Below are 11879 nucleotides of genomic sequence, written 5' to 3'. Positions count from 1 at the left end.
TGGCCACGGGAGGCAGCTGCCATGGACTCACATTGCACCGCGGTGGGAGGAGACCCTCAGCCGTGCGGTTGCACCCCTGGAGGTCTTTCCTCCCGATGGAAGAGGCAATGGGTGTCCTCAGGATGGTACCACGGCTGGAGAAGCCCCTGGGCGAGGAGGGCTTGCCCTTCTCCCCCGGGGGTCTTGGCATCCTCGTCCCAGGTCTAGGTCTCAGTCCCAGCCTGTTTATGGCTTCCAAAAAGTTGTGTTGTCACGTCCCGTCTGATGGCACCTGGGGGGCCGAGTGGCTCATGTCGTGACGCAGCGTGGTCACCTCTCCTGGCCCCTGTCATCCCTACGGGTGGGGAACCAGACACGAGCCAGCAGTGACCCCACCGTCCCAGTCTGCCCAGTGCTCGCCCCGTCAGAAAGGGAGCAGCGCACCCACGCGCACCCACGCGGAGGGGACAGCAGTCACCCTCCTGATCATGCCACAGGGCCAAGCCAGTCCCCCCCCCACCCCGTAAAGGTGTCGGAGGGTGCTTTGCTCTGCTCCAGGACCAGGGATGGGGTAGGGACGCAGGGTCCCGGGGGGTGGGCTACGAGCCCAAGTGGCCTGCGTTAGCCGCAGGCTGCGGTGGGGAGCGGGCAGCGCCCCAAAGCCACCGAGGGACTTGCAGCGGCACCTTAAAGCCCCCTCCCCACCTTGCCCCCCCCCAGAGGCTGACCACAGCGGGTGCCCCCCACGCACGGCCCACGCCGAGGCCGAGAGCAGCGGTGGTATGGGGGTCAGCGCAGCTTAGTCCCCCCCGGTCCTCCGTGCCTCAGTTTCCCCGTTGGGTGCAGCGGGGGGGGGGGCGGACACGAGCACCTTTCCCCTTCTCCGTGGGCTGCGATCGCTCCCGCCGGCCACGGGCTGAACTGGTCGGGGACTGGGCAGCGACGGGAGGGCGGGGGGCGGCCCCGGAGGGTGGGGGGGGGAGCGTGGGGAGCCCGGCCCCCCTCCCGTTCCCCGCCTACAAAAAAGAACCGCTCCCGGCCGAGAGGTCCTCGCTCACAGCCGCCCGGCTCCGCAGCCGTCCCCCCCTGGCTCCGCGCACCCCCCCACCCATGGGAGGCTGGCGGGGAGCGGCGGTCCCTGCGAGCCCGTGGGGAGCTGGCGGTGAGGTCGGGGGGTCCCCTTGCTGTCCTCGCCCCCCTGCTCCGGCCACCATGGCGCAGCCCGGGGACTGAGCGAGCAGGCGGGGGCGGCGGGGGGGGGAAGGAAGGAGCCACGGCAAACTCGCTCACGCGTGGGTCCGCCCGGCAGGTCAGTGGCGTCGCGGCGGGGAGCGGGGACAAAGGGGACGTCGGGGGGGGGGGGCGGGATGGGGTGCGGGGCGGGACACCCCCCCACCCCATCTGCCCCACTTCCACCCGCGTGGGGTGGGCGCGGAGGGGCTGGGTGTCGGGGGTGAGGTCTGATTCCACGGTCCTGCGAGACACTCCCCCCCCCCCCCGGGTTACACGGGTGATGTTTTCCCCGTGGGAGTGGGACCAGGGGCTGGGGATGCTGCTGCCGGCCAGGGAGGTCCCTGCCCAGTCTGCTCCCAGTGGGGCTGGTTTTAGCTGGGGGGGGGGGTGGCAGGAGCTGGGGGTCCCCACGGAGCGGAGCACCCGTGTGCTGACAGCAAGGGGCGGCTGGAGCTGGGGGAGTCGCAGGGGTGCAGGGGATGAGTTTGGGGGTGCTCAGCAGGTCCCACTTAGGGGGTGATTTTAACTCCTTCCACACCAGAGCCCTGCTGGGGGCTGATTCCCAGCCGGGTGCTGCGATGAAACATCTTTGGCAGAGGGGACACAACCTACCCAGGGCTGACAGTATTCACTGTGGGCATGGACCTGTCCCCAGGACCAGCCCAAAAAAAACCCTGACCAGAGAGGCAGTGACAGCAGGATCAGGCCCAGGAAGGGGGGCAGGCTTGGCTCATGGTGCTGGGGTACCTAGAGCTGGTGTGGGTGCAGGGGTACCCCAAACCCTAAGGGTGAAACAGGTCCTGGGGGGCTTGTATGCATACGCTGAGCCTCCATCTCCCCAGCCCTGGGGAGGGACAGACATCCAGCACGTGCCCGGAGCGGGCACCGAGGCTGGACGTCCGCAGGGCACATGGTCAGGCAGAGGTGGGTGTAGGAACCCCTCCTTGGCCAACGAGCCAGGGGTCCTGTGTCGGTGGTGAGCATTTCACTGAGCTGCAAGGGCGCAGGCAGGACTAGCTGGTGGCGGGCCCGTGGTCCCGCTGAACTTGCCCACCAGCTTCTCCCCGCATTCGCTGTGGCGGTCTGGCTCTCGTTTGGGGCACTGCCAAGCCCAGCCTGGGCCATGGGCAGGTCAAGAAACCCCATGCTGAGATGTGGTCGTCAGCTTTGGCAAGCGAGAGCAGAGGGCTCCCTTGGCAGCAGGTCTGTGTCCCCAGCACCAGCCCGTACCATATTGCACCGGACCATGGTGCCGAGCCGTGCAGGGTACAGGATTAGCCTGGATCGGGCCCCTGCCACATCAGGATATACCCTAGCCACCAAGCACCATCTCATGTGCCTGTTCTGCTCCACCAGCAGCAGGATGGAGAACAAGGCCATGTACCTTCACACCTTCAATGAGAGGGAGAACGGCTCCGTCTTTGAGGAGCCCTTCGAGGGAAGGAACCTCTCCAAACTGAACCTCTGCGAGGACGGTGAGTATGGGCTCCAGTCTGGGGGGGGGCTTTGAACCTGGTAGCAGAAACCTGGAGAGCTTCTGGGGGAGGGACACGGGAGCTTGGATTGCTCAGGAAGAAGCTCAGCAATTCGGCCCCATGCAGGCAAAGGTGTCTGACCCGAGTTAGGTGCTCAGCTCCAGCCGGTGGTCCCAGGGGACCAGAGCAGAGGAGCAATCCCTGCCCCGGGAAGGGAGGGTGCCCAGGGTGAGGGTGCCTCGGTGGAGGTAGCACCATGATGAATGTGTGTGTGTCCCAAACAGAGCAGGAAAATTCTTCTCTCCTGCTGGCACAGCCTCACTGGGAGAAACGCTCGCAAAATCCCATTGCAAGGGGGTTTCCGTGCCTCCTGTCCTGTCCCCCCCTTTCTGGTCTGATGGGGGATGACAGACCCAGGGCACCGTGAGCCTCTTGAGGTGTGCAGGATCTCATTCAGTTCTGTTGCTGACCAGGGTCGTGCTCCATGGAAAGTCACTTTGCTTCCTAAAAGTTGGGTTTGGGGGGTTTTTGTTTCTTTTTTTTTTTTTTTTTTCCCTTCTTCCTCCAAGCCTCTGGCTCTCTTGCATGTAGTCTTGTCCAGAAATGCCCTGCAGCGGGACTGGTAGCACCAGGGCTGTGCAGCGGGACACAGCGGGACCTGCTTGTATCTCCTGCACATCTTAGCTGGCCTCTGTCTGCACTGTGGACTTGCTGAGCTCTTTTCCTTCACTCTTGCTGCGTGAAATACTGTCTATGTTTCACCAGATCCAGGCTTGGTCCCCAGGCAAACAGCCCTGATGAATTTTTCCCGAGGCCTTTGCAGGCAGAGCTGGGTGCTCAAGCAGAGATGTGAGGTCCCCTTTGCTGACAGCTTTGCTTGGAGACCTGCGGCGCTGCTGGGGAAACCGGTCTTGTTCTGAGCAGGCTTCCCAGCACTGCTGTCCCCCACCACAAGCATGGGGTCGGGGTGAGGGGGGGACTCGCTTTCCTGGTTTTAGGCACGTGGGACATCCCCGGGATGTGATGGAGAGCCCGGGGTGCTTCCAGGGGGCAGCCCGTGTGCCAGGCTGGGCTGCATCCAGGCACCGAGTGAGCTGGGAACACCCAGCTCTGGACAAATTGCTTCTGGATGCTTGCAAGGTGCAAGCGGCTCGTGATGGTTATTGCAAGAGATGTGGCACTGCTGTGTGGGTGCCTTCTCCTGCCCTCCAGCCCCTGCGATAGGGAGAGCTTTGAATCCAGAGGGTGGATTTCCCATTTGGGTGAAGCCTGAGCCTTGAATCCGTTCCCCAAACTCGGCGTCACCCTGCGAGGGTCCCCCTGCTCTCAGCAGCGTGGCTGCTCCTGCCTCTGCCCTCCCTCCTGCTGTTGGCTTGTAAAGTCTAACGCCCGCGGCACCTTCCTGCAGCAGAGAGAGGGGCAGATCCTGCCCAGGGGCTGTCCCCATGCTCTGCCACTCTGCCGACATGGGCAGAGAGGGTGGTGGAGCCCGGAGCGATGCTGGAAGAGATGGGAGGGAGGAGTTGGTGTCCTCCATGACTAAGGCCACCATTCCCAGCAGAGACCTTGCCCCGGTGTGAGGTTCAAGGTATCTCCCTGGCTTTGGTGTTTTTGTGGCAGGTGGCCCCGGATCTCTCAGGGCAAATCTGCTCATCCACAACTCCCCCCGATGCAGAGCTGGCTCTCCAAGGAAGCCCATTCCCACGGGAGAGGTTGCTGGAGCAGCGCTTGTGGGGCTGCGTCTGGTCTGCAGCTGCACAGGGCAGGGTCGAGGACAACCCTGAGAGCTTCATCATGAGGATGGGACCACTTGAGTGGGCTCCTGGGCTCACGGAAAATGCTCAGCTTGGGGCTGAGGACCAGTGCAGCAGCCTGCTGCTTGCCACGACCCCCAGGACAGCAGCCGCGGACACCCCCCAGGGCTTGGGGGATGACAAGTCCTGGCTGCTTTCAGCCTCCCACTTTCTGCTCCCCCACTGACCGGGCGGGCCACAGCTCCAGCTCCCCGGGGCATGGGCAGGGGGAAGAAATATTTGCTTTTCCCCTTGGTTACTGGCCGGAGCCCGCCCGTGGGCTCCTCGGAGCGGGCTGTTGTGAAAACGCTGCTTACGCAGCTGCGGTCCCTCCTGCTCTTCCGAGAGCAGCAAAGAGGAGTGGGTGGTTCGGGGCCCGGGGCCAGCTCCTCCCGGAGTCTCCCAGGACCTGATATAAGTGTTAATGTCAGAAAAATATTGCAGCTTTCCTCATTCTGAAGCCCTCGGCTCCATCTGTTTGGCCGGTGACAGCAAATGGGAACCGCGTGCGGGTAATGAATTGCAGATGGAGGGGTCCCGCAGGACAGGCACCGCCTTTCGCACCTGAGCTGGGGGGCCTCGAGCACCCCACGTCCCCGCGGGATCCCCTCTGGGTGTCGGTGAGCCTGACCTCAGCACTTTATCATTTTGGAGCCCCAAAATGGGGCCGAGTTAAGCGATACACCCAGCGTAACCCTTTGCTGGCTGGAGGCTTTTGCAAACCTCCCGGTCCTCCAGCGGGACGGACGCATGGACCGTTGGCTGGGGAAGGGCAAGGGTGCAGTGGGGAAGGGTCCCTGCCAGGCTAGGGACACCCCCAGCCCCTTGTACCTCCTTTCCATCTCTGGCATCCCAAGGGCCAGCTTGGTCCCACAGGGAGCCGAGGGGTGGGATGGGGTGAGGTCCCGAAGCCCAGCAGGGATGGTCCCGGCTGGAGGTGGGCATTGCTCATGGCCATGGATGAGGGTGGTCTCCTCCCCAGGAGGTTCGGCTTCGGGGCTGTGGTGCTTCACCCTTTCTGCTGGGTTGATGCAGGCTCTGGATCGGTGCTACGCTGTGCCTCAGGGCTTAGAGGCAGAAAGCAATGGGGTGCAGCCACCCAAAAGTCAAGGGGGTGGGAGTCTGGGACTCTTCCTCCACCTTCTGGTGGTGCCTTCTTGGAGGCATCTCAGATCTGGCAAGGGGCAAAACCAGGCAGCGCTTGTTGTCCTGGCATGAAGTTGCTGGTTCTCAGCTGCTCTCAGAAACCTTGTGTTTCTACAGGGGTCCAACAAAAAAATGCCGGCACCCAACGCCCTGCACCCCATCCCAGCAGCACGGGGTCACCCAGAGAGCCAAGGCGTCAGGCTGAAGCACCGCTGCAGCCTTGGGGCTGGGGGCAGAGGGATGCGGGGTCTGTATCCAGATCAGGCTCCGGCTCCCACCTAAGACCACAACCTGGCCCAGATTTCAACATGAGCTCAAGCTTTGAACATGTGCAAAGCCCAAAACCAGATGACTTTTCCCTGCCGCTGGGTTCATGGCACAGGAGCCTTTCCTTGTCTTTCCTTGCATTTTCCTCCTGGCTGTTTGATTCATAAAACCCCACTTCCTTCACACACAGCTCTTGCTGCTCAGGGCTTGTGGCAGCGTCGAAGAGGAGCTGGATCGCAGCTAGTGCAGGGTTGGGCAAGCAGAGACTGGCAGGGATGTCAGGATCCAGGCATCTTAGAATCTTAGAATGGTTTGGGTTGGAAGGGACCTCTAAAGATCATCTGGTTCCAACCCCCCTGCCATGGGCCAATCTTTAGATTAGATTATAAGGAAGAAGTTCTTCACTGTGAGGGTGGTGAGGCACTGGAACAGGTTGCCCAGAGAAGTTGTGGATGCCCCATCCCTGGAAATGTCCAAGGCCAGGTTGGATGGGGCTTTGAGAAACCTGGTCTAGTGGAAGGTGTTTGTGCCCGTGGCAGGGGGGTTGGAACTAGATGATCTCTAAGATCGCTTCCAACCCAAACCATTCTGTGATTCTGTCATCTTCAACCAGATCAGGTTGCTCAGCGCCCCGTCCAACCTGACCTTGAATGTTTCCAGGGGTGGGGCATCGACCACCTCTCTGGGCAACCTGGGCGGATCAACACTGGGGCACGCAGAGCTGTGCCTGCACCTGCAAGGCATTGCCAAAATTATATTTGCAATATTTTCTCCCGCTGGGAGATGGAACCCAGACAGACTGGGTGCATGATGCTCTCCCTGACACCCTGCCCTGTCCCCCAGGTCCCAGGCAGAGGATGAAGGCAGCAGGACGCTGCAGCCGGCTGGGCTCCTTGGCAGCACTGAAGTACGCCGTGGTGGGACTCTACCTCCTCGTCTTCCTCATCCTCGTCGGAGTATTCATCCTCGCAGGTAAGGGCTGAGCCTGGGTCCTCCCTGTGGGGTGCAGCGGTACCCCAGGGTGATGCTCCCCTGTGCAGAAGCTCGGTGCAATGTGAACTGGGTTTGGCCATGAGCATGGGACCACAATTCTGCTCCATCTGTGGTGGCATTCAGGAGGGTTTCCATGCCATTCAAGGGAGGAAAATACGGGATCCAGCAGAAGTGGGGCGAGGAGGCGATGCCTGCCCGAAAGCAATGGCTGCAAACCGAGGCAGGCATCGCCTCCGCAGTGCACTTTCAGCTCCTTGGGGACAATGACATGAGCCCATGCTGCTCCATACTGCACATCTGGAGTGGTTTTGATTTAAGCTTTGAGGCTGGAGTTGCTGCAGGGTCCAAACATCACGTGCTGGGGATGGTGAGGCTCAGGAGGTGCTCAGGAACCCCGTGTTCAGGGCTGGAATTGTTCCCATCACTAGGTCACGGCTGCTGGGTTTGCACCAATCCCCCCCATTTTGCTTGGGGTAAGAATAAGCCCTGGCTCCATCAGCGATGGAGATGCAGGCAGCTCACAGGCAGGGCGTTATTCTTGCACAGCACGTGCCGGCAAGGCTCCTGCCTCCCCTCTCCAGCTTTTTGGTGAGCCCAGGGATGGGAAAGCTGCTCGCAGATGCCTGTAATTGCTCCCAGCCTCAGCTCATCCCTGCGTACACATCCCATGTGGTCCACGTCGCTGCCGGCTAGTTTTCCCCCTCGCCGTGCTGGAAGCAGTTTGTGAAGATGCCTGATTTAACCCATGGTGCCAGTACCATCCCCCTTGCACCCGTACCACCCCCATGTGGGGCTCTGCTGGGTGGGGGGGCTTGGATGGGTGCCGCAGCAGGCGTGGGTGGGAAATGCCAGCACCAAGGACCAGTTCCTTGCTTCCCACCCACCTCCTTCCCAGCTTTAACCCCAGCATCCATGGGGGGGGGGGGGGGGGGAATATGCCCTTTCCAACCCCAAATCTCCACTAGCTGCTGGGCAGGGCTGAGCACTGCCCCCGCACCATCCCTTTGGGATGATTTTCTGTGCCTTGCCTGTGCCTTGCCTGCTGCAGGCAGCTGGGGGGGTGACGGATTTCAAGTTTAACTCCAGCTGCGGTAATGCCAGCGCTGTGAAGGCAGCCTGTGTCTTTTGCAAAGGGTGGATTTAGGTTTTTTTGTTTTTCCTGGGCTAGGGAAGGGACAGAGAAGGTTTTGCTGGAATTTTGAAGCCTCTCCCACTTATTTCTTGCATTACATTGTTTTAATGTTGTTTTTGGCCTGCGAAACCCTGAGCGAGGGATGCCATGAATTGTGCAAAAAGCTCAGGACAGGCACTCTTGTCCTGGGCTGAGCTACAGCTGCTCACCCAAAAGCAGCTCCAGCAATAACAATAACATTATGGCATCGGCTGACGGCAGGGAGAGCTGGAGGCTCACAGTCACGGGCGTCTTCAAAGCCCCATCTCCTGGAGTCCCGTGACTGGCAGGATTTCAGCTTTCAGTAAGACCCCAGTAAAACCACCTTACCCCCTGGGTGGTGGACCGCAATCTTGGAGAAGAAAAGCAAAATGAAGAGAAAAATCATCTCTTTTGTTATTGCTTTCTGCATGTCTGGAACTTTAAGCCAAGCCTCTGGCTTTGGATGTAGCTGACTCACAAGGTCTGGAGCCGGCTGTGCCGACCGTGGGTGCCCGGAACGGTCTTATCACATCAAGGAAAACCACAGGCACAGGGTGGTCTTGCAACAGGGCGAGGAGACCACATCCAGCTGGGAGCCACATGTAGCCCAGGGAGACAATCCTGATGGTCCTCAGCTTCAGGTATCTGTGGCTGAAACCTCGACGTTGGAGCTGATGGTCCTTGGAGGACCAGGACTGGATATTCATGGGCACCCTTAATGGTGGAGGGCTTGGTTTTCCCATGGAAAATCCCACTTTGTGCTACTGGAGACCAGACACCAGCTTGCCAGAGCTGAGACCTTCTGCCCAGCATCCCTTGTCTCCCATCAGAGGGGAAGGTGCACAGAAAGACACAGCGTTTAGAGAAGTAGAGTTGCTCTCATCTGCTCCTTGAGCTGGGAAGAGCTGGCCACGATGCTGTAAGAGGAACATCACCATTTGATGTTCCATCCTGTCCATCCCTGTCCTCCCACAGCCGCGGTGAGGACCCTGCTCAGAGCAGGTCCCACCTGGAGCAGACACCATCCCACCCAGGGCAAATGAGCATGGGGTGTCCAGCTCACCTCCAGACCTCATGCTTTTTGGAGAGGGATGGGCTGTGATACCGCGGCTGCTCCCCAAAAAGCAACTCTCACCACACTGTCTTGGGGAAGGGTGACGGGGAAACTGTGCCCCTGGTCCATGCCCTCCACTGCCAGCATCCCTTCACCCCAGGGCCAGCAACACAGAGCAGGGATGTTCCGCCTGCCTTGCTCCACTGCTTCCCATCCTGCCCATGGGAAAGGAGGGAAATTCCCAAAAGCCTCCTTGGAAAGCATGTATGTGTGCAAACACGCACAGAAACATGCATGTGTGTGCAGATACACACTTGCACACCCCACGGTGTTTCCCAGCAGGGCTGGGGCATTGCACGGGAAACCACCCCCTGGAGATAAGTCCCCGAATCCATGCTGGTGTTCCCGAGAGGTGAACCTGGTGCTTTTGGCAAGGCAGCTCCCCCAGGCATCATTTTGAAGCAGGCTTGGGCAGGTGTCCTGTGACTCGCAAGACATGCCGTGAAAAGGGATCGAAAATGGGTAAACTGCCAAAAATACCCTGAACCACCTCGGAGCTGCGGAAACAGGATGTTTTCAGCAACAGAGCCGGGGTGGTTTCAACGCAGCCTGCTTTTAATATCCTCTCTCGCAAGCCTGGCAGCAGTTTTCTGGCTCCTGGGGACACACACTCCCTTTCTCCCTGTCCCTGACCTCTCCTCATCCACTAAAAAGGCACCTAGCCCAAGGTTAGAACTCCAGTCTTGGCTTTTTTGCAAGGTCTGGGTTAAATCCCAGCCACCTGCATGCACAGACTTGCACTTTGGTGTTTGAACCCAAATCCCTACCTGGCCCCATGCCCAGGCACCCCAGGCACCCAGCCCTGAGCTGCTCCAGCAGCAGCAGGAGGTCAGGCAGGGCTCGTTAGGACGCGGCTAATGACCCAAGCGATTTCGTGTGAACCGTGCATACAGATGGGCATCTGACTTGCACCCCATCTCCGTGCTTATATTGAGAGTGGCCACATTTCCATGCTTGGCACCCCTGGATGCCTGGCAGAAGCATCCAAGGAAACAAGCATCCTCCGTTTCAAGAGCTGTAGCCCCAAAACTCATGTTCCAAGGATGCCAGCAGAGATGAGAGCAACAGCCCCAGCCCCATGGTGTGAGCGCTCCCCGGTCAGCTCCAGCGCAAACTCCTCCTGCTCCCCATGAGCTGGCTCCAAAGCGGGTCTGTGCCTGCGGCCGGCATCTCCCTGGGGACACGAAGCAAACCTGAGCCACCGAAAAGCTGCCGGCAGCGGGGCCCTGTGGCCCTCTGCCTGGGCTAATAAGCCCTGAAACTCATGCTGGAGCCAAGTGCTGGCTGCTCCCCACTGTCCCCCTCTCCCCATCCTTCCCCAAATCCTTCTCCTGCAGCTGTTTTCCCAGCCTAGGGCTTGGTTTCCACCCTTTCCGAAACGCTGGAGGAGATGCTCTCGCGCAGGGCTGAGGCCGTAGGATGTTGGGCTCATATTTGGGCTGGAGGTTTGGGATGCCCAGACTCGCTGCCGTTGTGCATCCAGTTGCGTGTTGAACCTCGTGCTCAGCATCTGGCCGACTGCCCCATAGAAATAAAACCCAGGGGAGCCAGTGGCAATGCCCCGGGGCTCACAGCTGGGTCCAAATCTTCAGCAGCGCTTCCAGCTTGGAGACCAAACTGAGGTGTCCTGAGAGACTTTGCATGCAGCCTCTTGGTTTTCGGCAGCTGGGTAACGCTGCAAAACTTGGATTGCCAAGGATGGTGAAAACTTCCGTATTCAACGTGCACGCATCTGCTTTGCAGCATCACCTTGGCTATACGTGAGCCTAAAATGGGGAAGACGGATTTTGGGTCCGTGCAAGGGTGCAGGTGCCTGTACGTGCTCGTGGTGCACGGGTGCCCCCGGGAGCGGGTCCGGGCGGCAGTGAGGGTGCGCAGTGCAGCGGTGTGCGTGCACGGCTGTGCGTGTGCGTGCTTGTCCCCTCTGCAAGGCTCCTCCGAGACGAGTCACATGAAAATTATTAGCAGGAGCGCGAGGGCACGGGTCACATTCTTCATTAGCCCCAGTGAAGCGGTGGTTTCCATCGAGGCCGGATTACCTCTGGCAGAGCCGATGGCGTGCAGGCACGAAACGCTCCCCTGGAGCAAGCTGGTCCCCGTCGTGCAAAAATGTGTGTGAGCGTGACTCGTGTGTGTGTGTGTGTGCAGCTCAGGGTGCATCTGCACTGGTTGCAATGCAGGTGTGCAGAGAGGGCAGGTGCATGCATGCACATTTGCATTGTGCTGTGTGCATATAGGTATGCATTTATATAAATATATGTATATTTAGTAACCTCAAGGCATTTCTCGCCTTGTACTTTTCCAGCCTTCCTGCAGCAAGCTGTTCCATGGGTTACCCACATGAAACCGCCTCCTTCTGTCTCTCTAGGGCTCTACTGTGCCACCTTCGTTCGATGCCCGTTAGCTTTTTAGCACCTTTCACGCCCACGTGCATGCCCGCGAGCACGTGTGCAAGCCATGACCTTGCACAGGGGTGGTGCTGCTCGGTTCAGCAGCAGCAGAAGGGCCTGGAAAGGATTTTGGGGTAGGACCGTGGAATTCTTGCAGACTTTTTCTCCTTGAAACACCAGTGGGGACAGCAGCCAGGACGACAGCATGTCCCCAAAGCACAAGAGCAGGAGGGAGAAGCTGCTCGCGGAGCCTTTTGAGGACCGTTAGCTCACCCCCAGTGCTGCCAGGCGATATTTTGGGGCTCCATGGCAGGGAACATGTCAGTGCTGGGTGCA

The 11879-nt window shown here is 59.9% G+C and overlaps 1 protein-coding gene across 3 annotated transcripts in view; it reads left to right on the top strand.

The window, feature by feature from the left end:
* Window positions 1-1024: 1024 nt before the first annotated feature.
* The window catches only part of SCARA5 (scavenger receptor class A member 5), a 37214-nt gene continuing 26359 nt past the window's right edge, over window positions 1025-11879 (top strand). The window contains exons 1-3 of one of the 3 annotated variants that reach the window (XM_069805457.1): window positions 1025-1288; window positions 2569-2687; window positions 6737-6865. In XM_069805457.1, the coding sequence (XP_069661558.1) occupies window positions 2576-2687; window positions 6737-6865 (241 nt within the window). In that variant the 5' untranslated portion in view covers window positions 1025-1288; window positions 2569-2575. The remainder of the gene's footprint in view (window positions 1289-2568; window positions 2688-6736; window positions 6866-11879) is intronic. The other 2 variants (XM_069805456.1, XM_069805454.1) reach the window with 2 other exon arrangements.

This window comes from Haliaeetus albicilla, chromosome 18 (assembly GCF_947461875.1).
Source record: "Haliaeetus albicilla chromosome 18, bHalAlb1.1, whole genome shotgun sequence".
NCBI classification, from domain to species: Eukaryota; Metazoa; Chordata; class Aves; order Accipitriformes; family Accipitridae; genus Haliaeetus; species Haliaeetus albicilla.
Note: the sequence above shows the minus strand (reverse complement) of the source record. Positions and strands in the feature narration are given on the sequence as shown.